Source organism: Prosopis cineraria, unplaced genomic scaffold, assembly GCF_029017545.1.
Source record: "Prosopis cineraria cultivar Desert tree isolate PC_DT_omini unplaced genomic scaffold, ASM2901754v1 PC14, whole genome shotgun sequence".
In the NCBI taxonomy this organism is placed as follows: domain Eukaryota; kingdom Viridiplantae; phylum Streptophyta; class Magnoliopsida; order Fabales; family Fabaceae; genus Prosopis; species Prosopis cineraria.
Genome location: NW_026555345.1, coordinates 827208 through 852499, shown reverse-complemented (window position 1 = coordinate 852499; position 25292 = coordinate 827208). Strand labels below are relative to the sequence as shown.

The window sequence follows — 25292 nt, the reverse complement described above, 5'->3', positions numbered from 1 at the left end:
TTTTGATTTTCCTAACTAATATTAGCAATTGTCTTAATTCATAATAATACTTAATTTTCTAGATAAAAGTTGATTAGTCATTTTCTATGTTTACTTGAAGATAGTTTTGTAAACTCATATATATTTTTAATTTCATGTAGTTCATTATTAAAATTTTAATAATTCAAAATCCTTACTTATAATTTCAATAATTTTATGGGGTCCTAATTGTAATTTTTCCAAGACAAATTAAGAAGGACAGTTTGTTATGTATCGTTCCGCTAGGCATTCAAATGGTTGGTGCATCTTTTCAAGAATTTGGACCATTCATTTTCTATATTAAAATAGTAGCAGATTTTGCAACGGGTCTCCAAATTTTTGTCCAAAAAAGTCATCGGATGACTTGGGACAGGTTTTTCCAACAAGTTCCATTGTCAATGTCACATGCATACATAGTTGTTGGTTCTGACGCACCTCTCCTAACTAACATCCTTGTAAAACATTCGCTGCCACATTTGATCCATAATTAAAAGTTAAAACCCATTTTAATTTAATTCATCTTTCTTAGCCATCATCACTTATCACTCATAATAATAATTCGTGCTTTTCAGTTTTGTCACCCCATTTTATGTAATTATACATAATACTGAATCATTTTAATATATTTAATTAGTTTTTTAATTTATTAATTTTAATCGATTTGGGAAGGAAGTGCGATGTGACCCCCGAGGTCAGAAACATCAGTGGGGAATTACCTTTGTAAAAAGGAATGTGAAACTTCAATTACAACAAACAAAGGCTGTTTCATTCTGTTGGACCTAACAACAGATGAGGTAGAAAGAAAGTTGATCATTCTGAGTTGTGGGACAAGGTCGCATGAATTGAATGTGCCACTTTTGACTTTGAATTTGTAGGACCCACATGTGATTCAGATTTTTATCGTTTTTATCCAAAGCTTGAATGGATTTCCATTTCCTCAAGTAACGAATAAATAAATTGATGGGTTATACTATATCAGTGACACGTTCACAAATTCAAAAGGAAGGGTGGGTGGTGATCCGCTGCTGATCTCATCCTCAAACAAGCAAAGCAACCATTATCGCACATATCTTGTTGTACTCGCTCCAATCCTAAACATAAGATTTAAATAATTTGTTTTAGTTCTGAGCAGAAGACTTCAATTCTCCTTGTCTCCTTTATTTGCTACTGTACAAAATCAACTTAATCGCTGGTCAAAAAAAAAAATCAACTTAATCACTTTTTTATATTTTTGTAAATTAGTTAATTAAGTATCTTATGTGTAAAAGAGGAAGGAGCGAACTTTAGCGTATTTATATTCATTTTAGTATATCCCAAAAAAAAAAAAGGAGGAAGGAGCATGTGGTTTTGGGATTTGTGGCTGCTGAATATCTTGGTCTTATGGATTTTGGGTGGGCGCCTACAAGTCATCATCTTGAACTCTAACTACAATCAGCTTGGATGATAACTCCCAAACATTCGCATGTCATCATACTTTTTCTTCATAAGATAAGATCACATTGTTCTTTTATTTAAAGATGTTCTCTCAAATTATTATAGTTTTATATTTTCAAAAAAAAAAAAAGTTGATGGACAAAGTTTCCCCCGATTAAAATTAGACATATTGCATGAATCATCCATCGCGCGCGTCATCATGATTAGGGTTTTCACGAAGCATGGAACACGATGATTGAGCTTCTAGCCTGCTGTGTGTTTGTATGAGATTAGTGCTGATTTTTTTTTTTTTTTGCATTATTCTGATTTGTTATGAAATGTTTATTATTATGCATTTCACATATTTTCTTATTATGCTTATGGAAGGAAACTGCCAACTTAATTAACTTGAGTCGGTTAACTAGTCCTTATCTTTTCTGTCAAGCCAATCATATATACATAAAAGGATTCAAATGATTCTTTTATAAATTCAGAAGAAAAAGACTTCAAATCTGATTGTTTAAATTTATATTCATCTTATTACTTTTATTTCTTTTGAACACTATACGTTTTATGAATAATAAGAATATATACACACGCACGCACATATTATTATTTCATCAAACTAAAAACGTGTCGTGAAATTTTGTCATTGAACTGTATATGTATTATTGCTCGATGGATGTAGGCACAAACAAACCATTATATTGAGGTAGAGAATTTGGTCTGTGTCTCTGCCAAACGTGTTTTTAGTGTTTTGAAAAAATAAGAAATAAAATAAAACTCTGTTGTACGTAGCAGGGTGGAAGCAAGGTGGTGAGGCAGACCGTATGTCGACCCGCAATAGCCGGTAACATAATCGGCTCAGCCTTCATGGGCACACGTAATACGACCGGATGTCAGGGGTTTCGCGCGAAAACTTTCGGTTTTATTCGCGGACGAAAAATACCACGACAATCTCCCCTTTTCTCTGAGCGTCATAAAATTTTGCGTCACCGGTTTCCCCTGAGATTTCGCTCCCTTGCCGACACTTCCTTCTTCTTCATCACCATCTTCATCTCTTTTTTTTTTTTTAAATTTGGTTTTTTTTCTTTTTCCAGTTCTGAAAACAAAAAGGCTTTCCTTCTACTCAGTATCATCGTCACTTGGAACTCCATTATTCTCTAATTTCTAAAAGTATATTTGCTCTGAGAGTTTCCGAAATTTAGTTGCAGTAGGTAAGCTGATGCTATTCGGCGGTAATTTCGTTTCAAAATCATGTTTACCTCGAACCATGGTCGCCTTCAAGATTTAGGTGCATTTTCTTTGTCTCGTTCTGTTTATCCTTTTGCATTGTTCCATTTTTTAATACTCCCTTCTTCTTCTTCTTTTGACCGAGAAAAAAATTTTATATCATACAAGTCATGGTTTTTCTCCTTCCGTTTTGTGATTCTTAATGGTTTTTACCCTGGAGTCTTTACAATGGCAATCTGTTTATCGGTGCTATTTATATTCAGAAAATAGTATTCTAAAGGTGTGCATAGCAATGGAAGCATTCGTTTCAACCATGTTTGCCCCGTTTTGCAGAGGATGAGATGATTCGTTCAGAAACAGAGAAGGCTATCTTTGCAGGAGTTCGGCGAATTCAAAGAGGAATAGAACTCATAGCTATTTTGGGACTGGAAAGTTGATTTGACGCACAAGAGCAAAACACAATAATGACTATTGAGAGGGGAAATGTGCTGGTGGGGATTAGAATTGATAGCCAAAGCAGGCAGCTTCTAAACTGGGCTCTTGTCAAAGTCGCTCAACCTGGGGATTGCGTTGTTGCAGTGCATGTAGTCAAATGTTCAGGTAATCTTTGACTAAAGCCCAAAAAAAAAAAAAAAAGATTTCTGTTTGATACATTTCAACACGTCAAATTACGGTGTAACATGTTCTGTTGTGTTTCTTACTTGAAAAACAGTGTTCTTCTCCTTATTGTTGTCACTTCCATTTATACAGGTCAAATTTCAAAAAACAAGCCCCTGCTAGATAATTATTTAGAGGCTTATGAAGGCCTGTGTGATGTGAGAAAGGTAAGTACAATGCCGTACCCAACTGTTGTTTGAGAAAATTTTCAACCTGGTTTTGAATTGTTTAGCTCGTTTAGTTTTTCAGAGATCAAAAGTTATCATGCGAGTTAACTTTATAAATCAGATCGTTACTTTTAGTTCTCTACTTAAATCGTCTAAAAAGGATATATGAAGAACTAATTTGAGTTTGCTAGTTTCTTAACACGTATTCATGGGAGGTTGACTGATATTTGCACATTGCAACTTGGCCTATTGGGGTTCAGGTAAGTCTCATAGGTCAAATCTTCAGTGGGAGCTCCGTTCGAAACATTCTTGTGAGAGAGTCAAAGAATAATTCTGCTCTGGCTCTATTGGTTGGGTAAGGAGCTTGATTTTCAAAAATTTATAACTGGGTTTTGTTCATCTGATTTTTTTTTTTAGTAAAAATTTAGATAATTCTAAATCATATTTCACTTTCAGTTGTGGTGCTGGCACTGCTAAACATTGTGCCAAACGACTCCCACCCACCACAGATGTTGTAGCTATCCAGGATGGAAGAATTGTCTTCAGAAGGTGTACCAATCTTAAACTACCAGGTTCGGTATTCTTCATGTCTGTGTCTTTGAAGGAGATGAGTTCTTACCTGACAAAACACCACGACTAACTCGTTTCCCTTGATAGTAGGTCTTATACAAGATCCGAGGCCTAGTCTCACAAGCATGGACGACAAAGAATTCTTGTCTGAATTTGAAGACCCCGAGGTTGGCACTGTGAAATCAACAAGTGAGGAGACAAGAGAAGATGTCCCAGAATTGAAAGAAGTATTTGACGGTGTTAAAGGGGGAAAGAAAGTGTGTTCAAGAGCTATCTCTCTGTTTGCAGGCGACCCTTGCGAGCAGAAACTAGGATGGCCCTTGCTCCGAAGAGTTAATTCAGAAATCTCAGAGACTCCTCTTGCGAGGAACTTGTCTGTGGTACAGTGGGTAATGAACTTACCAGATCGTTCGCCAAAGAAAAGTTCTTGCTTTTCATCCACGGAAGAAAGTCTCTCAGAAAGAGGCATCAGTTATATTGATGACGACAGGCAGAAAAACAGTTCCTGTTCTTCATCTTTTGAGCTGCCAAAGGAATGGGAGGGGATTTTGGACGTCAATTCATTTGATTGCAAGTGGTTTAACTTTGAGGATCTAAAGTCCTGGACTTCTCAATTCTCTTCAGGTTCAATCATCTTAGAAATTTTTAGATAGACCCAGTCTTTTTAAAATTTATTAGGCCAAGCCAGTTATGGTTATGGTTAAAAGTATAAACATGTTAGATATTGGACTGGCTTGGCCTAACTTTGCCCATCCCTCTTCATTATTGATTGGCTTTTATTTTTAAAATATTAAAAAAATTGAATCTGCCTGAGGACTTCTCAGCTGATTTCCATATTCTTCTGCGTTTAAACCTGAGCTTGAATTTCCATTGCAGGAAATCTGATTGGGAAAGGAGGTAGTAACCGTGTGTACAAAGGGATCCTCCCTGATGGAAAACCAATTGCAGTTAAAGTTTTGCAGTCATCAAAAGAAGCTTGGAAAGATTTTGCACAGGAAGTGGAAATAATATCCTCTTTGAAGCACAAATACATAACCCCTTTGCTTGGAATTTGCGTTGCCGAAAATGCTTTAATCTCTGTCTATGAGTTTTTCCCCAAAGGAAGCTTAGAGGAAAATTTGCACGGTAAAGATTATCAATGGTTTTTCATTTTCACTTTTCACATGTGTTGTTGCTAAATTGGAATCATAATGCATGTAGGTGAGAACAAGGATGGATCCATATTGACATGGAAAGTGAGATTTAATGTAGCTGTTGGTATAGCCGAAGCCCTCAATCACCTTCACAACGAAACTTCTAAGACTGTTATACACAGGGATGTCAAGTCTTCAAATATTCTTCTCTCCCAGGGGTTCGAACCGCAGGTAATTATATTAATGTCACTTTAACTTTTGAAAAGAACATATGTTTTGAAATTTTTTATATCACTTGTAAACATTTTTTTTTTCCTCCTTTTGATATTGTGGCAGTTGACAGATTTTGGACTTGCACTTTGGGGACCAACAAGTTCATATTTTCTGACACAAGATGTAGTAGGAACATTCGGATATCTTGCTCCTGAATACTTCATGTATGGAAAAGTAAGTGACAAGATAGATGTGTATGCGTTTGGTGTAGTTCTTCTTGAACTAGTTTCAGGAAGGAAACCAATCAGTTCCGAGATTTGCAAAGGACAACAAAGTTTGGTCGCGTGGGTAAGAACTAATCATACCTAGGACATTGACTTTTGTTGCAATAGTACATACGAAAATATGAACTATATCATATATACAATGACGATTTCAGGCAAAACCAATAATAGAGAGTGGGAACGTTGAAGGCTTATTAGACTCCAATTTAGAGGGGAAATTTGATGAGGATCAAATGCAGAGAATGGTTAAAGCAGCAAATCTATGCATTACAAGGGCTGCTAGGCTTCGTCCCAAGATGAACCAGGTAACAGCTAAGCTGCAAAGTTTTTCTGTTCTGTCTCATGGAGGCATATGGTATGTTCAAAATATTTTTGTTTGATGCGTTTGAATTCAAGAGCTCATGTGTTATCTAAGATATCTCATGCTACTTGGGAATCTTAAATATCATGAATCTGATTTATACCATAATAATCTAAGTAAGCTTTAGCTCATAACATTAAGTATATGCAGATACTGAAGATCCTACAAGGAGAAGAAAGAGATGATAGTTCGTTGAGCTCACAAGGGTATGATAGTGAGCATGCAGAAAACCAGGAGAACATTGATGACGAAGTGTATCCAAATTCAAGTGCAGAGTTACATCTAAGTCTTGCATTACTTGATGTTGATGATGACTCTACGTCATATAGCAGTAGTACAGAGCGGAGCAACAGTCTTTCTTTGGAAGAACACTTGAAAGAAAGATGGAGCAGATCATCCAGTTTTGATTAGCAGTTTTTTCTTTTCAGGAAAAAAAAAAACAAATCTATGACATCTTCCTCTATACATAACATATAGACGTAAGTCCATACCCCACCCAGCAGTGTCAGTGAGGTGCTTCGTAGATGAAAATTAAAGGGTTGTGATCTTGTGGAGTTGCATTTTCTTGTGTATATAAAAAATAAAGAAACAAGGACTTGAAAATAAATATATAAAGATGACCAATTGAGGCTCTGATACACAACTGTTTTTGGGCAACAAGACTCTTATCCTTTGCCAAGGTGAGGATGAAAGGTCAAAAGCAAGAATATAATGTTTATCTTGTAAGGTGAGTAGATGTGAGGTTATTCAAAACTTTTGAGTTGAATTCATTATACATAAACAACAAAAGAAAAAAAAAACATACATCTCGAGGGGGAATATTTTTACTTTTATTTAGAGAATGAATATTTTTTTATTAAGGTTGTACTAATCTTTCTAATATTTAAAGTGGCTGAAGGAATAAAGGGAATGACAAAATTTAATGAAATATATGGGAAAGATTAAATAGAGAAATTATATTATTCATTGTATATAATAAAATTTTTTGCATAAATGTTATATTTTATATCAATAGAAGCTCAAAATAAATCATATTTTCAATATTATTATGTTATTGAATAGTCAAGTACTTACTATAATTTTATATTTCATATTGAATAAACTGTAATGTTTTTTATAACTAAAATGGTTTAATGTCACCAAAAAAATTATGGGTTACCACTTTTAACGGAACTTTAATTAAGTTTTTTTTTTATCCATGAATAATTTGTTATTACTTATTCCAGTGATCTCCCTCATTAACCAACCTTAAATTTAAACTTGACTAATTCAACCATCCATTATAAATCAGGATCAATCGGCTAAGAAAAATTTTAAGTAGCAAACTTGGAAAATAGTTGGAATAATGGGATCTCAAACTCATTCAAGAGTGAACTCTAAAGTAAGCCTCGAAAAACACTTAAAATCATAATAGAAAAGAATGCGAAAATATGGAAATAGGCTGAGCACTTAAAAATAAGTTCAAACAAGGGCAAAACATATATTTTGGTGATTCTGGGTACATCCCTTACAACTACAAGCACATTTGCAGCAGCTTGTGGCACCTAGGCCAGTTGGCAGTCATCATGGCTAACAGCATGATCAGTGATAGCCAACACAAGCGAAGCAATCACTTGTGACCAACAAGCCTTTTTATTGCAGCAAGCACTCACAAACAACACAAATATGACAGTACTTAATTTTAAACTTTTGAGGAACCTAATTAATTGCTCAGACCTCCAATTAAGGTAATCCAAGTGTCTACACATAAACAATTAAATACTCTAACTAATAGTTTTGGTTTCACCTTAATCCAATACCAAACATATGTAACATCCCAGAAACTTAAGCGTAATTAATTCAGCTTAATAAGGCAATTAAGTTTATTGATGTGGTGTGTGATCAAAGGGGTTTGTGCTGTGTGACCGAAAGGGTTTAATTTAGATAATTGATTATGATTTCAACCCTAAATACAGGTCCGAAGTGAAGTCGGACCACCCAAGTATTAAAAGTAAAGAAAGGTTTTCTATGCCACATGCCACGGTGCAAGGAACATCTAACATGGCACACAGAGGCAATCAATGTGAGCTGGGCCTCCCTATGCTACGCCATGGCGGGAGGCTGCGTGCGCCACAGTGCATAGCCAAAATCTTACATAAGTCAATTCATGTTTGGGTGAAAAATCAGATGAGAAGAGTGGGAGAAAAAGGAAGAGCAAACGGGAAGCTCTGCCAAGGTTTGTATTTAGAAGGTATTTGGAACATTTTGGTGCTAGTAATCACTCAAGGTAAGTATCCTATACTCTATTACTCCCTCCCTCTTTCATTTTAATAGGGATTAGAGTTAGTGTTTAAGTTGGAATGATGATGTTTGGTCTATATAAGTTATGGGTTCAAACCCATTTAATCAAATAGAGTTAATGGGAGTTTATTGGAGTATTTAAACCTAGAAATAATGAATTTTGATATCTTTGGTTGGTGAGCCCTATAGATATCCAAAAATGGTATTAATAAAGGTTGTTGAAAGAGTTGTAATGCCATTAATGGAAGTTTAATGGCTCATTAATAATATTGGGAGCTAAAGATAGTTAATAAATTCAATAGGTAGGCCCAAATATGAACAATATAGGCATTGAATAATTTAGAAGTGGAAATAAGAGTTGGAAAAAATGTGTATTTGACACTGTTGATGAATTGGAAATTTGACTAATTGTAAATTGAGCATTTAAGCACTATTTTGACTTAAGAATTCAAGCTTGAAAACTATAATATTGAGGAATAAATCTTTGACCTTTCAAAGGTTTGAGGTAAATAGGGAAACCCTAGTTGGGGTAGTTATTTGTTAATTGAATGTAAAATTATGAAATGTGCATATTTGTATGTATGATTTGATTTTGAATGTGAAATCATGTTTTAAACTTGATGATTGAATGAATTGTAAGCATACAATGTTTTATTTGACTTGAAATGTAAAATTGAAGTCAAAATGATTTTTGAACTATGAACGTATATATATATATATATATATTCGGATGAGATATGTGTTATTGTGTGATGGGATCAATGTGTATTGATGGAGAAATTGATGATGTGATAAAGTGAAAAATGTTTGTGAAAATAATATGGATACTCACTTGGGTAACGTATTATCGTGAACCCAACATGCTAATAATAAATAAATGAAATTATAAAAATAAGTAACTATCATGTATGACATGATCAATGGGTAAGAGTTTGCCTAAGGAGAGGAGTAAATAAACTTTATATGATATTTTAAGTTGCCTTTTAGTGCACGAAGGTATAGCCTTGTCCTATATTTTATGGAGGGATTGTCTCATAGTTTGTCGAGGGATTAGAACCTAACTATCTCCACCAATTTATTGAGGAGATTAGCATAGGATATATAACACTCTGAAAACTTAAGAGTGGGAAAAAGCATGGTTCGAGAGTGAGTCATGTGATCTTTTGTTAAATTACACCTCATAATTGGTAAGCTTAAGTAGTCTAATTAGATGGATAGAGCTCGATTCAGTATTATAGCCCACGGTTTCAATTGAAAAAAATAAGGAGGGATGAGGATGGTTGATCATGCCTATGTGTGTTATATGACATGTTATATGATTAAGTTGTGGTAAGTTGTGTTGATATATCAAGTCATAGTCACATGTCTGAATGTCTTATGGCTATGTGCTTTGCGATTTAAATGAAAATAAGCTAACTGAGAAATGATAAGTTATGAATTATGTATTAATACATGTTTTTAAGAAAATCCATCTCATACCCATGTGTTTATTTCAATTGATATACGACTGTATAGGGTAAGTTGACTTTAGTTATTGAGTGGCTAGACTCACCCCTCTTCTTTAACATTTTACAAGCTCTAGCTCTAGTGCAAAGAGAGATAAAGCTCCGAAGGCTTAGGAATATGAGTATTCCTAGTGTAATGCCTCTATAATTTATTTATTTTGTGTAATAGACTAAATGTTGTCAATTAGGATGTATTTTGATTGCACTTACACTACATAATTGTTTGTGATGTCTGGTTTGTATTTTGGGCCCTAAGATATTGTTTATATTAATTTGTAAAAGTTGATAGGGTTAAAATACTAGTACAAGTGTATAATTATTTCGTTTGATTATATTAGTGAATGTTATTTTGAAATGCAATGCAAAAACCTCCCCATTCTATTTTTGGTAGTAAAGGGGTTGAGGAGTGAAATTATGGTATGATAGTATGTGCGCACTTGTGGTGTGTTATACAAGTAATCCTAGGTCCAATGAATATAGTCTAGGTGTTAGGAATGACTTTTGGTACTTGTATTGAGTTTTAAACACCTTTTTTGTTGTGAAAGTTGAGAAAAGTGGTAAAGTTGTATTTAGGTGTCCAACTTCTTAGCGTGACTTATTTTGAAAATGAAACATTGCCATTAGCTAGTAAATAAAAAAAGCTTTTCATAGACACCTAAATCATATCATTTGTAACATTTTCAATTTTAAACTAAATTAATTAAGTATATTAGTGAAGTGTGTGGCCAGAGGGGCCTAACAAACATGTTTGGTTTCAATTTTAGTCTCAAATGCAGGTCCAAAGGAGAATTGGATTACTCGAGAATGAAAGAGGAAGAAATTCTGAAAGGGAGGTTCTGTGCCATGCGCCGCAGCTTATAGATAAGTCACTGTAGCGCATGTGTGGCAACGTGCTTAGGGAAAGGCTATCTATGCCATGCACCATGGCACATTGTGTGTCCGCCCCAGGGCATGGTCCTTTTTCTGCTATTATAAGTTCATAAAATAAAGCAAAAAATAGAGGAAAAACAAAGGAAAACAAGAGAGAAGCGAGAGAGCAGTGCTAAGACTTGGAGAATAGCATTTTGAAGTTCTTAAATATCAAAGATAAGCTTCTTATACTTAAATCTTTCTCTCTTCTTCCATTTTCTTAATGGTGAAAGTTAGGGTTTAGCTGATAATGATGATTTTCAATCCATAGAGGCTATGAGTCCAAATCCATTGACTTAAATAAAGCTAATGAGAGTAAATTGAGCTAAGTAAACTTAGTATTTATGAATATATGATGGTTGGTGGTTAAAGACATTAAATGTCTGAAAATCCTCATAAATATGTTATTGGGGACAATGTGGTCCCATAAATGATTATTAAAGAGCTCAATGATAATGATGAGGGTTAAAGAAAGCTAAGAAACCCTATGGGTATTTTTATATGAGGCAAGAATGAATCTTGAGCATTAAGAAGTGTAGAATTATTAGTGAAAATTAGCTCAAATATGGATATTGATGAGTTGCATTGTAAATGCTTGTAGAATGACTATCATTAGCACCATTCAAGCTTCTTGGAAGCTTTGAGAGTGAGTAATTGAGAGGTGAAACCTTTGACTTCTCAAAGGTTTGAGATAATCGGAAAAATTTTATTTTATACTTTTATGTGTTAATTAGTTTATTGATTGAGATTAATAATTGAATTGTGTGAAATTGATTAAAATGTAAATGTGGCTCATTTTGTTTGAAGAACCCACTATTAAAGTGGTGATTTAATGTAGTCTAATGATTTCAAAATCTTGAAGTTTAATGATTTTCAATGAGTAAGGTACAATGATAATGAAAACATGAAGTGTAATGATTTGTGTAATTGGAAGTTCAATGATTTGAGTTGTTAGGAGTTCAATAATTTTGAAATTTGTAGAGTTCAATGATTGTGAATGTGTGAAGTATAATGAATTTAAAATTTAAAATTCAATGAATTTTTTGATTCGAAGTTTAATGAAAATGTGGTTTAGACTTCAATGAAAATGTATTTAAGGAATTCAATGATTTACAAATATGGTGGAGTTCAATGAAATTGATTATGTAGAGTTCTATGAATTATGTTAAATGTGAATTATTGCATGAATATGCATTGCATGATCATGAGAAGCGGGAGTTCACCTAAGAAAAGGAGTAGAGAATTAAATCCACATGGTAGGGCTCTCATCTGAGTGATAACTTGCCTGGATTGATTATATTCATATTGTCTAACTTTTTTAATGAGGCACTCAACCCTAGTTAGCTATCCATTGGTTTAACGAGGAAGCTAGTTTAGGGAGTATGACACCCTATAGTATGAGAAAATGGGAGAAATCATGTTTCACAAGTGAGTTGAATAAGTCTTGACTAAGTAATCCCTTCACAAGTGTTTAGGCTAGGAAAGTCACAGATTATAGACTATCCCATTATGTTATGGCCCACAGTTTCATATTAGAGAAATAAAGATGATATAAGAAATGTGTGATCATGCATATAATGAGTAAGGGCACATGATTGTCTGTATTATGTCCCCAATAATGAATATCATGAATTGAATTTTAATCCATTTTAACTATATGTCATTGAGTGTATGACAAACTCTCTTTAACATGAAAGATGTTAAAAATGTTATTTTATAAATATTGTGCCATTATGCTTGGTAAGGTGAATTTATGCTCTTGAATGTTTTATATGGCTTGGAAATTGACTATCTTTGCTACTTGGATTTAAATTAATTGACATACATTAGTATGAGTTAATTGGACCTTAGTTACTGAGTGGTTATACTCACTCTATTATTTTCAATATTATAAGGAATAGCTCAAGAGGATCGGGTAAAGGAAAGTAACCAAAGGCTTAGGACTGTGATCCTAGGCCTCTTTATTTTTGAGTCGTTATGTGTATTTGACAATTAAAATTGTCAATTAGAGATAATCCATTTGATATTTACTTGTGTTACATGTTTTGTAAATTGTAAGTATATTTTAGGCCCTAGAAAGTGAGTTTGTGAAGTGTGATATCTGTGATAGGGCCAAAATATTAATGCAAGTGAGAGTTGAGCATAAAAAGTGTTGATTATGAAATAATTATTCAAAAGTGATTTGAACTCCCCCTCATATATTTTTGAAGTTAAGGGAATTTAGTAGTGAAATCATGATCTATAAGTATTTAATGTGTATGATGGATTACATGAGCTAGTTTTGATGTTTTGTATGTGGTCTAATTAATCTTAATAGCTATTGGCTTTTAGTGATTGAGTTGGACACTTAGTTTTAAGAAAAATGTTAAAAATGTATGTTTTGAAAAAAGTATCCAAATTTTGATTGTGTAATAATTTGATTGTGAAACTAAAGCTATTAGTTAAAGCTCGAAAAGAGCTTTTCGTAAACACCTAGTTCGCATCAATCAGATGGAGGATTGGGGCAAGTTGAAAGTTTCCTCAAAAGTTATCAAATTGATAGCAAAATTTACTGTAAAAAATCATACAAATGCGCCACGACGCCGGGTTCCATGAACCGCAGCACACACCCCTTAATTTTGTAGGATTATTTTATTTTAGATTATTTGACAAATGCACTCATGTTTGAAATGATTTCATACTTTCACATAATTGTAAAATCTAATTTGTCTATTTTAAAGACTTTGAAAATGGTTTTAGTTTTTTTTTTTTTTGCAAATTTAGGATCCCAACTTTTTTTCACCCATTAGTAATTTGGTATTATATTAATTATCTTAATCCAATCTCTTTATTACTTGAGATTTAGAGTTAATCATGGTTTAAAGGTTGAGGGTATTACATCATTTAAACATTGGACAGAGAAATAAGGCACATCAAAAGTTGCCTGGTTTTGCTATTAAATGACAATAAATCTTGCTATTAGGAGCATGCAACATGCTACAGTGCCATAATGCATTGCTCTGTTTCTAACAAAATGAGATTTTTCAACTATTTTAAATGCTTTTCACTCCTCTGAGATATCTCATGCTTCCATAATATTACTTTAGTCTAATAAAAGGTCAAATGTATGGTTTTGATTTATTTTAAATTATGAAAACTTAAGATCCCAATATTTCAAATTTCAAACTTGGTAATCTCTTTAAAGGTTAATGCCTTAATTATCATGATTTATGATTTTAATTATGATTGGATAAGGGAGATGTTACAACATAGATCTTGGACACTTGAGACTAGAGTTAATGATTGTCAAACTTACAATCATATCAATCAATTGTCTCTCATACAAGCCTTTAGTGTAAACATCTTAACAAGTATGACTGACACTCATGCACAACATGCACAATTACAAATCATGCCATTATAATTATTCATCATTCATAATACCTATTACATGATAGACTAATAGCAAAAATTTATCCAAGTCAACACTAGGCACAAGCAAAATGAGATATAGCTAAACATGTGCAAACACCTAGGCAATATTAAGTATTTAAATATACAAATAAAATGACTATAAACTTTACTTAAAAAGCTACACATCTCTAGTCTCTATTGCTTCCTCCTTCACCATACGCTTAACATCACTTAGAAAAGTATTAATAAATGAAAGTGAAATTATAAAATCTTAGTAACCAAAGCACATAAATTCAAGTATATAAAAATATGACAAATACTAGCATGTAAGGCAAAAATTCACATTTAATATTCTATTGGTACTCAACATATATCATAATATCATTATTCGCCAATCACATGGCATCTAATTCAATAATGATAGTTGTGCATGATCATATGCATCCCATAATCCCATTTTTATTCCTCTCCTTATATCTTCTTATTGAATCCATGTGCTATCAAATTATATAGAACTAACTCATTTAATAGGATTAGGCCTACTCTCCAATTGTAGGGAACCTGGCCAAGGTACCCACTCCTCATTCACAAACCACAGATTCCCCCTTCTTAAATTACCAAGATATCATAGTTGCCTGACTCATACTATCCCCTGTAGGAAAACTGGTGATCCCAAGTGGTGTACTTACATATGCCATCCTCAAGGGACAATAGACATAAACACATTGTAATCAAATATGTAAACCACTATGCATAAATCTTAGTAGAGGTTAACCATATGGATTTCACAGTGCCCTTACTCGAGTGAACTCACACCCATCCACAATTATACAACATGTTTATGTTACTTAATGACAACATTATAAATGCAAATTTAATTAACTTATTTTATAATCAAACACATACTATCAAGCCAAGAATAAATAACCAACATTTAATTTCATGCCATAATCACATGCTCATGCCCAATAACATATCATCATCATATATTTTTAGTATCATTTCACAAACATTTAATCACTTAATCACATATTCACATCCTCATACACATGCTCATAAATTCACATGTCCACAATCATGCTCATTAAGATTGCATTGGTCACAATTACATCATCACATTTAACACGATACAACCACACAATGCCAATTAAATTAGTTATTCCATTTCATTATCAAACAAGCTCATAACCATATATCACATAATTCTTAACCATCCAAACCAAGATGCTTATGCATTCATAGCAAACAATAACATACAACTCATAATTACAAATAACAATTATTTACAAGAATTTAACTTTTGGTTACATCAACCTTTGGTTTACCACATTAAGAGTACAATTTGAATTTTAGAGGAGCTTCCAAACACAAAAATAGCTTCAAGAGCAATCAATCTACGATTAGAACCATTAAATATCATTAATGACTAATCATCATTAATTAATCCTTAATTACATTTAAGGCTTAAAGCTTTTCGTTAATGATATTAACTATCAATGGTCTCATCGTTAGCTTCTATTAACTTATTTAACCTCATATTAGTCTAAATAACACTATTAATCCACTTCATTAACTCAATTCTAGTTACTCGGCATTAGGTTAAGCTTAAATCTAACATTATCACTATAACTCATACCCATTAGCATAACCTAACAATTAGGAATGTAAGCAACTATCTATAGACTTCATTAAAGTCATAGGAATGGGTACAATATAGCTACAGGTTTTGACCATAGACTTATAACTCATAAACTTATAGAAATACCCAAGGAAAAGAGAGGAGAGGAGAGGAGAGGAGAGGAGGAAGCTTACCCAAGAGTGTACTAGCTTCAAAAAGCCTCCTCTAGCCAAATTTATCAAGCCCTACCAAAGTTGCTATCATTCTCTCTCATTTTCTCAACTCTCCTTATTTTTTTAAAGCCTGAATGCATATCTTAAATTTTAAAATCTGACGTGTCCGCCACCACCATAGCTCATGGCATTATTTGCTGCGATGGATAGTACAATTTAAGAACCATTTAAGCTCATTAATTTGGGTCCAAAGTGGCCTAATGGATCCTCTAGTTCCCTTCTAAACCTCATATAAAGTTCAATAGACCTCAAGGCTATCCAATTACTCTAATTAATTCAATTAAAAAATAGATTAATTAACTTAACCCCTACTTAACTTTAATAAATTTATTTTAAATTTCAAGCTGTTACATTTTATTTTTTATATACACAAATATATGGATGAAAAACAATTATTTTATTCCATAATTATACACAGCTTCTTTATAGGTTGTTGTAAATGGATAGATAACAATTAACAAAAATGAGGTGTGAACTGTAAAGTATTATAGAGTTACATTATATAAGTCAAAAAGGAAATAAAAATAAATAAATAATTCAAACAAAGGTTTGATTTATGCATTGTTATAACAATCATGTTAAGTTTGCAGTCAAGTCAGCTATGATTAAGTGTGTATTTGGTTTTAAATTTCTAAAAGTCTATTTACTAAAAGTTTATTTAATAAAAGTCAATACAATAAAAGTTAATTGTTGTAATGGAATTTGTGTTTAAATATATTTTTTCAAAAGTTAATTTAGTAAACTGAAAGTTGTTTAGATTAATGTTAATTTTTATCTTTAAAATTTTCTTTTAGATATACATTAACAACAAAAGACATTGATTTATGATTATTTATAATTTTTGTTATATAAGTATTTATTATAAATGTTTAAAAAATGTGAAAATATTTAAAATAATATAAAATTTAATATGTTAAACAATAAGAATAAAAAATATAAAATGCAAATATAAAAAAATTTAAATGTTTGAAAAACTCATGAACAAAAGACGAGAGACGGGAGGTTAGCGGAGGGAGACAGCAGACAAAGTAAAATCTAACCTATGGTCACCAAATAAAGGAGCAACAATGGCAAGGAGTGGGAGATCAGAGAAGCGAGGTCAGAGGAGAGGAGTAGAGATGAGAAAGAGAGAACCTGAGAAGAGCTAAGGTGGTCTTGTACAAAGAGAAAGAAAAAAACAAGGGTAGCATAATTATTTACAAAATTAGATACTTTATCCGTTAAAAAAATATAAAATATTTTTTAATATTTTAAGATATAATTATTATATTTTTTTAAAAAAAATATCTCTATAAATAAATTATTTTATATTTATTTTGAAGTTAAACACATAATTAAATAGAAATAAATAAAAAATAATATTAATTTAAAAATAAATAATTATTTTATTAAAAATAAAATTTGATTAAAAATAATTTCTTTCAATCAAAAGAGTATATATTCATTTCCTGTGTTAAACGCTCTAACTTCATTGGGCATTTCAAATCCGATTTGCTTTTGGAAATTTACTTCCAAAGCGTTTGTCAACCATATTTCAAAAATCATTTTACTCATTTAAAAAGTTTTCAAACAACTTTTAACATTTGAAAGGATTAATGCCCCTTACCCAAACGTGCCCAGTCTAAAAGATATGGAATTTTTCATTCGGCACATGGACCCACTATCTGCAGATTTTCAGAGACCACCATGATGCCTGAGAGCTCCTGCTTTTTTATAGCAGAGGCGAAATTTTAGTATTTTATTAAGCCCCGGAAACCAGAATTTAACTTTGATTTCCTATCGTCGAAAAAGCAAGCTCTGTGAATTCTGAATAGTGAAAATGGCCCCTTTTTTTTTTGTGAATACTTACAAAACTAATCATTTTGAGTAATCCACACCTTTAATCCGAAGTCTGACCCTGAGAGGGAGACAGACCCGAAAGAAACAGAAATCTGTGGAATCTCTGAACGATTCGATTGGCTCTGGTGCGTCAATTTTTGCTCTATTTTCTGCAGAATGTGGCCATTTTTTTCTTAGGGTTTCGCTTGCCGCTCTTCCTCGCGCCACCACTAGCTTCCTCCTCTTAAGGTTCGCCGAGATCTTTTGTTTCTTGATTTTTCTTTCATTCGCCTCGCTCTTGTTTTGAACCCTAATCTAACCAATTTAGTTTTTTTTTTTCCTTTCTTTTTTATTTTCATTCGATTTTGTTACCATCTGGGCCTTTCGGGCTTTTGAAATTCGACCAGGCATGCTGGCTTTGCTCTCCCTAGATTTTTAACCTACCTCAGATAAAATAAAAGGCTTTATGGCTCTATTGTCGGCCAATTTAGTTTTATGCGTTCTTGTCTTGTTCTTGAATTCGAGGAAAGCATACATGCATATATTCAATACGCTTCAGTTCTCTCTCTATTGTTGTTGGATTAAGTCGCATGGGTATCTTCATTGAGAGAAACTCCCATCTGGTTTGGTGAAATTCTCCAAGTCCATCCCGTTGAAGTTCGTCTCTTAGATTGTCATAGATTTTAAAGTTTTCTTGGTGCTCAAGTATTTAAAAATACTTTATCAATATCATTATTTTCTATTATGATTTTGTTTTGATGTCTTCATTTTTATGCTGTTGCTTTAGTATAGAACGAATTGAACACCAGCTTCTGATCTCTGTGGAAACCAAAACAATAAATCTCATTTTTCTGGCTAGGTCCGCCATCTCTATACCAATTTGGGAAATTCCTAATGGATGACGGTGAGCTTGATTTCCGAAACCAGCAAACGTTCTGCGGTCCAAACATGGAAGAACTTCAGAGCACTTGCTCAATGGATAGTTTCTTCGAAGAGCTTTTAAATGACACACATGCGTGCACGCACACTCACACTTGCAACCCTCCTGGCCCTGATAATTCACATACCCACACTTGTTATCATGTGCACACCAAAATTGTTCCAGCACCTTCTGAAGAAAAGGTTGGCACTGATGAGAGTACTGGTACAGAATCTGCAGAAAAGAGGCCAAAAAAACGTCCTTTAGGTAACCGCGAAGCAGTTCGCAAATATCGTGAGAAGAAGAAAGCCCGAGCTGCATCTTTGGAGGATGAGGTTGTAAAATTGAGAGCTTTGAATCAACATTTGTTGAAGAGGTTACAAGGTCAGTCTGCTTTAGAGGCTGAAATTGCAAGGCTAAAGTGCTTGCTAGTTGACATTCGAGGAAGGATTGATGGGGAGATCGGATCATTTCCGTATCAGAAATCAATTAATTTGAACGTGCCAACTACACCCTCGCCTGGTTCCTATTTGATGAATCCTTGCAATGTGCAATGTGGTGATCAGGTCTATTGTCTTCATCCTGCAGCAGATGGCAAGAATACAGAACATTTATCAACTAACGAACAAGGATTGAGTGGTTGTGAATTTGAAAGCATTCCCTGCCCAGCAAACCTGAATTTGGGCCTCAAGGATCTTTCTGGCTGTGGAGTTGGACAGGAAGTATCTAACATCAATTCTTCTACAGCAAATAAAAGAAAAGGTGATGCCTGATTTCTCTCTCTCTCTCTCCCTCTCAGATTTTAGCATGAATTATTAATTTCAGACCAATTTTTGTATAAGCTGGATGCCATTCAAATTGATCGCTGGTGAATGGTATTATCTGCCTAGCATCTTTTATCTTTGTTTGTGATCCCATGCTTTTTATTTATCTTGTTATCTTTCTTTTTCTTTTTTAGGATAAAATCTTGGCCAACTCAATATCATGTCTGGATCTGGTGCTGAAGTTTAATTGCAAGATTTCCTGATAAATAATCTTTAACTTCTGCAAGGATGCCTGGTTTTAGAAGGGTTGTTGACCATAAGTTAAGTCCATAACTTCATCCTAGAAAGTATGGTGCTTGATTGCTAGTAAATGTTGCCATGTAATGACTTAGGCTTTCTTCTAGAAGACTTAGCTGGGTGGCAAAACATGTTAAAGGATGCATGGCTCCTATCCTACCAAGGAGACCACTTGACCCATAGAGAGGGTTAGGAAAATGAATTACACTTGAACATTTTATTGTGACAATCTCACTTTATTCGGATTTTTGAAAATTTTTTCAAGACGGCAATAATCATGATGTACATATATTTCTACAAGCATCAAGAAGTCTCACTAGATGGTTTTGAATTTCTCCTATGTCTTTGTGATCCTGGTTTTGAAGCCTCATGAATTGGGTCTTGTTGGTTTTTCTTTTCAATGATACTCACGACTGGGACTTGCTGGTTTTCCACTTTTCCTTTTCAATAATATGATGCTATCTTATGTATTAGGGCGAACTCGAGCAGCAATGGCTAGTTGAACTGGCAATGATATGGCTGTGATGGTTTTCATCATCCTCATGGTACATGGTTTATTCCAATAAGTTGTTGCCAATTGCAGCATCAGCTATCCACCAGGTCATTTTGTAGTTCTGATCTTTGCTTAGGAAAATTCATTTCTTTCTTTTTGACCCACCCACAGCTGGGTTACTGGGGTTGGGATGACCGTTCTATAACGTTTGATCAAACTTTGCTGGTTACAATAGTGCATGGGTAGCCAGCAGAGCCTATGGCTGATACACTTGGCCTTGTGATCATACGTGGACTTATTTGAGTTGTTGCAAGAGGCCATCTAAATGAATGTTGCTCAACAAATTTGTCGCTGCTGAACTACAGAACTTAGAGAAGCTGGTTTGTTAACATTCAATACTTTGTGCCGTGGGCAGGTGAGATTCAAGTTTCATAATGTAATCTACGATCTGGTTTGCAAAACAATAAATTCGTCTCGCATAGTTTCCAGCACTGCTCTTCCTTTATCATTAATTAATCTGAATGACAAGTGTACTTCTGCCTATAGCATTTTGCTAAACAAGGGATGGCCATTGTTATTGGACAAGTGATGCCGTTGCCACCTATAAGCCCTGTTTGGTTGGATGAACTTTATGGGAGACAGGAGGAAAGGACACTTCTTTCTTGTTCATGGGACATTTGGTTGGCAGACTTGGAAACAACAGTTCAACCCTTGGGAGACCCTTTTGCAGCAGTTGAGAGAGATATTCTTCATCCCACATCAGGTGGCCGAAATAGCCTTACTGGGAAGGCTTGACATTGTCACTGACAAAAATACCCACAAAAGACATGGCATGAAATTAGTTGAACAGCACAGAAACACAAACCCGCACAAATAGCTTCGGTTAGCATCTCATGTTCATCGGCAGAGTTTGAATCGACAAATTTCTAGCCGAAATCTGCAAATTTTGAAGAGTGAAAAATCAATCAAATCATATGAAGTGGTTGTTTTTTAAAAAAAAAAATTGGGAATACCAAGAGAGAAAAATATAGAACAAGTTGGCCCTCCGATATCCCTTCTACTGTCGATGAGATCTCCGTCTTCTCCATTAAGACCCCTCGTTGCAGATCCTAATCTGGTTGAGTTTTAGCTTTTTATGTATAAGGAGAAAAAAAGCATGTATCTTGCTGTGGTGAAGTGGGTTAAAAGATGATAACTGGACATGTTATAACATCCAGAAACTTCGTACTTCTCGTCGGCACTAATTAAGCATGTGTCCTTTCCTTTCTTTCTATGCAAATCAAACGTTTTTTCTCACATCTCTCCTGTCCTCCTTGGTCGATCAAACATCTTTGTTAATCTTATCTTTAATTTACTTTCCGTACTTTTTCCCTTTTTTTCCTTGATTTATTTTGAGCCAAACACGGCCAGGTGAGGCATGAAGATGGAAAGTGTTCTCAAGTGAGCAAGACCCTCTAAAAAATTTTGGTAAGCCTTTTGAGACTATTTTTCTTTCAGCGGTGACTTCACTAGGAAAGAGAATGTGCCTTAAGTAAACATCAGAGTGTTGCGACTGAATTGAACCATGCTTTCAGAAAACATTCAGAAGTTGAACCTTGTTATGTTCCTTAGGCGGACATAGAGAAACCAATTAAACATTTGTTTGCCGGGTAAGAGAAATTTTGTAAGTAAATTGTTTCTTGATCACCGAGGGCGGTAGTCTAATATCCACAAATTCAGTCCCTAAATTTGACCGATCAAATTAAAAATAATAATAATAATAATAATGTGATGGCCTCGACATTGAGTGTTAAATTTAATCCTGTGCATTATGATCCAATAAGGGGGAAAAAAAAGGGTGCGTAATTTTGTGCTAGACAAACCTATGAAAGAAAATATGGGTATTTATTTATGCGGCGGGAGGAGCGAAGGATTTGGAAGCCGCACTTAAAAAAGAAGTGTAAGAACAGAACTAGTTGCTGTCACGAACATGATTGAGCTTGGTTGTTGACTGTGATTCCTTCAAATCAAAGTTTCTTAAATTATGTTTTGAGCATACACATGACAGCAATAAAGAGAGAAAAATATTCATGCAAAGGTGGGGATACGATATATATATATGATTTGATCTTTTTATACTATTCCCTCTGAATTCATGAATAAAGAATATTTAATTTCAAATTCCTTCTAACATTTACCAAATCTAAATCATGTTCTGTAACCATTTGTTTCTCATCTAAAAACCTCTTTTATAAGGTTTAAATGCCATATCATCCACGTCTTGCTCCCTCTTTATTATCTCAGGCCGTTTAGTATATATTATTTTATCCTCTCATGGTAATAAAAACCATTTGCTTTTTTAAAATAAAGTCTGTTAGTATCTTCTTAAGCGTATATTTCTTCTACGTCTATATCCTATCATTTTAAAATGTGTCAATTGCATCTGGTATCTGTGTGTCAAGATGGGGAAAAAATCGTTTGAAACTTAAGAAGAAATAAGTTGACTTATTTTTTGGTAAACTAAAAGTTTAAATAAGTTAAATCTTGAGAACTTAAGAAAATCAAAAATCAGTGCATGTCTTTAAACTTAAAAAACATTTATAAATCACCCACAAACGAGAACAAGAATTATGCATTCTTACTCGGGCTTATTGTTCGTCGCTGCTCGCCTTATTTGCTAGCCTCAAGTGGGGTGAAATGAACAGAAGAATATTCCTCTTCACACTTGTATATTCATTTAAAAACATTTATTAAAAAAAGAAAGAAAAAGCATTCCATGTTGATATTTACATGACGGGGAAAGTACAGGGCACGCAAATCACTTATCAGCAAGATCACACAATACAATGCGTGTAGGACAAAAGATTTATCATCCTACGGGTGTAGCTAACATCTTTATACTAAGGAGAGAATATATTTTAAAATTTCAGATTTTCTCTATTTAGAATACAACAAGGAGAATGTATAGATATTATAAAAAAAAATTAATTAATTTAAGTTTAATTTTAAGTATTAAATTTCAAAAATTTATAATTTAATTTTTTAATTTTTTAATTCTGTAATGATAAAACTTATAATTTAATCTCTCATAACAAAATAACTAAATAAATACTACACTAAATTTTTTAATTTTATAAATCAAATTTAATTTTATTAATTTTTTAATTATTACTGAATAAAATCAAATTATGAGTTACCTAATTTAATTTTTTTTAAGAAAGAGATTACATATCAGAGTTGGGCCGAACTTCATTGTGCAGCCCAACTTTTCAATATGACTTTGCGAAACCACAAACTTAAATGATTTTTTATCAGTAGTCAGAATGTCAGATATTAAATGTAAACTTTTCATTCTAACAGAATTTGAACATTTGATATGCTATACGTGTACAACAAAAATAGGTAATTGTATCAAAACGTGATCCATTAATACCTGACATATTTTGGAATGAATCACAGCATGAAAATTTTAACTAATGAATGTGAAATACTGAAATTTAATGTATGAAATGAATAAATCCATTAAGTGACGAACAAATTCAGAATTTTTTTTCCTTAAAATGTATTATTTGTTTGTTAAATAACAGCAGCGTCATTCTCTAATTTTCCTAGAATGACCCCAAAACAAAATTACCTATCTGACCCCTCTCTCAGCCATAAATACTTCACAAAGTCAAAAACAAATAAATTTACAGATCGCTCCGACGGATTCATCAAAGCAAAATTCTTAATGATATACAGTCAAAATCAAGACATATATGAAGATCACCAATCTCTTTAGCAAACTACTCTATAGGAATTTAACATACAGAAATCTCAAAACAAAGTCAACAACAGCGAAGCAAAGGCCGTGACCGAAACACATGCATCACATGACGGCACAAGCGGCGGGGTTCTCATCACTGAAAGCCGTCGTGTAACGCACCTCCGTGGAGCTCGCACGTGCGAGCTGAGACACGTATGGATCTTCAGCGCTTCGCACGTACCCAGCCGGCGCTTTCTTGTCGTAGACGCCGGGAGCATAAGGGTGGGCAACCACGTCATACGGGACGTACGGCCACAGCTCGGCCTTCTTACCGGTCCGGTGAGCTATCCGAGCCACCACCTTCGACGGCTCCACGTAGCCGGTGACGGTTACTTTGTTAGCCTTTCGTTCCACGTCCACTTGGTTCACGCCTTTCATGCCTTCCACCGCCTTCTTCACCTTCCTCTCGCATCCTTCACAGTCCATCTTCACTTTGACCTCAACCGTCTGATAAATCGAATCAAGTACTTCATCCAATAAGCATCTAGACCATAACCCTACGGAAGATGTAGAGCTAGAAAAGAGGAAGGAAGAAAAGGAAGGAAGGTTACCTGCAATTGCTTGCGCTTCTTGTGCTTGGACCTTCCACTGGAGCAGTCGAAAAGTTCAGAAATGTGATCGAGAGCACCCATGGTGAATCTGAGAGTAAAGAGGATACTGCTGGGATCACACGAGGAGATACGGCGGAATGATGAATGGAGAACAGTAGCAGCAAAAGAAAAGAGCAGAGGTTGAGTGAAGGCTTTGGCTTTTTCGGGTGAGTGAGTTGGGGAGTGATATTGATTGAACAACTTTGAAGGATAAGGGGGCGAGGGCTCACCGAATTTATAATCAATGTTAGGGTAACAGACAGCGTGGGAGAGACAGGGACACGGACAGGGAGGGCCAGAGGTAATGGAAATCTGAGCCGTTCGTGTAGTCTAGGAGGGAAATATCGGGAACTGGAGAGGGCGGGCAGAATTGGGCCACGTGTCCAAGGATTAAAGGCGAGACGTCCATGGGAGCACCGACTACGAAATGGAAGTCGGCCCGGGCCTTGAAGGAGGGGCCCATGAAGAATGGATGCCAGCGAAAGGTATCATTTTGATTTGGAAAATGGAAATGCAGGGTTGAATAGATCGGGAACGATGATGCCGTGCATCTCGAGGTGGTGGGGCCTTCCGCCTCTGCGTTTATTAACGCACCCGACAAACGGTCTCCCAACACTGTCCCCACTCCCCGTCCCATTCC

General features: G+C 34.3%; 3 protein-coding genes across 13 annotated transcripts; 2 read left to right on the top strand and 1 right to left on the bottom strand.

The window, feature by feature from the left end:
- The first annotated feature begins 1577 nt into the window (after positions 1–1577).
- On the top strand, positions 1578–6692 carry LOC129293942 (protein kinase STUNTED). Of its 5 annotated transcripts, none has more exons than XM_054932084.1 (11): positions 1578–1713; positions 2998–3264; positions 3415–3488; positions 3749–3843; positions 3945–4060; positions 4146–4682; positions 4935–5183; positions 5259–5422; positions 5528–5752; positions 5844–5993; positions 6200–6692. In XM_054932084.1, the coding sequence occupies exons 2-11, from the start codon at positions 3129–3131 to the stop codon at positions 6458–6460; spliced, it is 2007 nt and encodes a 668-aa protein (XP_054788059.1). In that variant the 5' UTR covers positions 1578–1713; positions 2998–3128; the 3' UTR covers positions 6461–6692. The 5 variants fall into 5 exon arrangements, with proteins under 5 accessions (XP_054788059.1, XP_054788060.1, XP_054788061.1 ...); XM_054932085.1 differs by lacking the exon at positions 1578–1713 and adding an exon at positions 2301–2648; XM_054932086.1 differs by lacking the exon at positions 1578–1713 and adding an exon at positions 2301–2725 and having other exon boundaries at positions 4149–4682.
- Positions 6693–17474: 10782 nt separating this feature from the next.
- Positions 17475–21576, top strand: LOC129293301 (basic leucine zipper 23-like). Of its 7 annotated transcripts, none has more exons than XR_008589133.1 (4): positions 17475–18054; positions 18665–19486; positions 19683–19791; positions 19970–20253. XR_008589133.1 is itself a non-coding variant. In XM_054931187.1 (3 exons), the coding sequence occupies exons 2-3, from the start codon at positions 18700–18702 to the stop codon at positions 19685–19687; spliced, it is 792 nt and encodes a 263-aa protein (XP_054787162.1). In that variant the 5' UTR covers positions 17475–18054; positions 18665–18699; the 3' UTR covers positions 19688–20253. The 7 variants fall into 7 exon arrangements, 4 of the variants coding, with proteins under 4 accessions (XP_054787162.1, XP_054787161.1, XP_054787160.1 ...); XR_008589132.1 differs by lacking the exons at positions 19683–19791; positions 19970–20253 and adding exons at positions 20260–20385; positions 20514–21576 and having other exon boundaries at positions 17477–18054; XR_008589131.1 differs by lacking the exons at positions 19683–19791; positions 19970–20253 and adding exons at positions 20260–20693; positions 20825–21576 and having other exon boundaries at positions 17477–18054.
- A 2390-nt stretch (positions 21577–23966) lies between these two features.
- On the bottom strand, positions 23967–24868 carry LOC129293479 (heavy metal-associated isoprenylated plant protein 26). Its single transcript, XM_054931472.1, has 2 exons — positions 24614–24868; positions 23967–24509 (listed from the first exon to the last, which is right to left on the bottom strand). The coding sequence occupies exons 1-2, from the start codon at positions 24692–24694 to the stop codon at positions 24126–24128; spliced, it is 465 nt and encodes a 154-aa protein (XP_054787447.1). The 5' UTR covers positions 24695–24868; the 3' UTR covers positions 23967–24125.
- Positions 24869–25292: the final 424 nt, after the last annotated feature.

Coding starts and splice junctions, on each gene's coding strand:
- LOC129293942 (XM_054932084.1), top strand. CDS start 3,129: ATGACTATTGAGAGGGGAAATGTGCTGGTGGGGATTAGAATTGATAGC. Junction 5,184..5,258: donor CTTAGAGGAAAATTTGCACG/GTAAAGATTATC, acceptor TAATGCATGTAG/GTGAGAACAAGGATGGATCC. Junction 5,423..5,527: donor CCCAGGGGTTCGAACCGCAG/GTAATTATATTA, acceptor ATATTGTGGCAG/TTGACAGATTTTGGACTTGC.
- LOC129293301 (XM_054931186.1), top strand. CDS start 18,700: ATGGATGACGGTGAGCTTGATTTCCGAAACCAGCAAACGTTCTGCGGT. Junction 19,487..20,259: donor TACAGCAAATAAAAGAAAAG/GTGATGCCTGAT, acceptor CTTATGTATTAG/GGCGAACTCGAGCAGCAATG.
- LOC129293479 (XM_054931472.1), bottom strand. CDS start 24,694: ATGGGTGCTCTCGATCACATTTCTGAACTTTTCGACTGCTCCAGTGGA. Junction 24,510..24,613: donor AGAAGCGCAAGCAATTGCAG/GTAACCTTCCTT, acceptor TCGATTTATCAG/ACGGTTGAGGTCAAAGTGAA.